Source organism: Micromesistius poutassou (assembly GCF_964030765.1).
Source record: "Micromesistius poutassou genome assembly, chromosome: 14".
Classification (NCBI taxonomy): domain Eukaryota; kingdom Metazoa; phylum Chordata; class Actinopteri; order Gadiformes; family Gadidae; genus Micromesistius; species Micromesistius poutassou.
The window spans coordinates 19,450,909-19,451,563 of NC_140284.1; the positions used below are offsets into that span (position 1 = coordinate 19,450,909).

General features: G+C 55.4%; 1 protein-coding gene across 1 annotated transcript in view; it reads left to right on the forward strand.

Annotated features, from left to right (window-relative positions):
- Nucleotides 1–425, forward strand: part of thsd7ba (thrombospondin, type I, domain containing 7Ba) — a gene marked incomplete at both ends in the record, with an annotated part of 44,531 nt that extends 44,106 nt beyond the window's left edge. Inside the window, one exon of the mRNA XM_084478275.1 lies at nucleotides 347–425. Coding sequence (XP_084334401.1) covers nucleotides 347–425 — 79 coding nt within the window. The remainder of the gene's footprint in view (nucleotides 1–346) is intronic.
- Between the last annotated feature and the right edge of the window lie 230 nt (nucleotides 426–655).

The following is a 655-nucleotide window of genomic DNA, read 5'->3' on the forward strand; positions in this document are numbered from 1 at the left end:
ACGGACTTGCATATCTGTTTGACTCGTTTCATGTGTCGGAGATGGAGCAGAAAATTGTGACATTGTCACTCGTTGCGCTTCATTTGCAACGTGTGCAGTGGGAAAGCCATTGATTTACGCCACGTTGTCAGCGGTTGGTTCGGAATGGATGAGCAAATGGCTCGAGAGGCGTCAGATCTGTAACGCAGACAACATGCTCATGAAACCCCTCATTGAGTATGACTGTCACAGTTAGGCCCGACTGTCACATCCAGAGTCGTCCGTGCCACGCCGTTAAATGTGATCCGAATAAATCTCACGCTTGTGTCGTGTCATTCCCCTCCGTCTTCTCCTTCTGTTTCCGCAGTAAACCCTTCAAGCCCGCCAAGTCCTCCCCGCCCCAGAAGGCGCTGACCCTGGCCTATGACGGCGATGCCGACATGTGACCCCGCTTCTCGTTGGCCCGGAGCAGACACAGAACCCCCTCCCTGCAGAGACTTTCCCCACACCGCATTGCCTACCACCCACCCACTCCATCTGGCCGTTGGTCTGTCCGTACCGCAGGCCTCCTGGGCTGCTGTAGCTCCAGGACCGGTGGCTGTCATTAGCCAGACGTTCATCGACCGGCAGACAAGTCACTCCTCATGGGCGAACAACAAGTTTGAAGACCAACCCG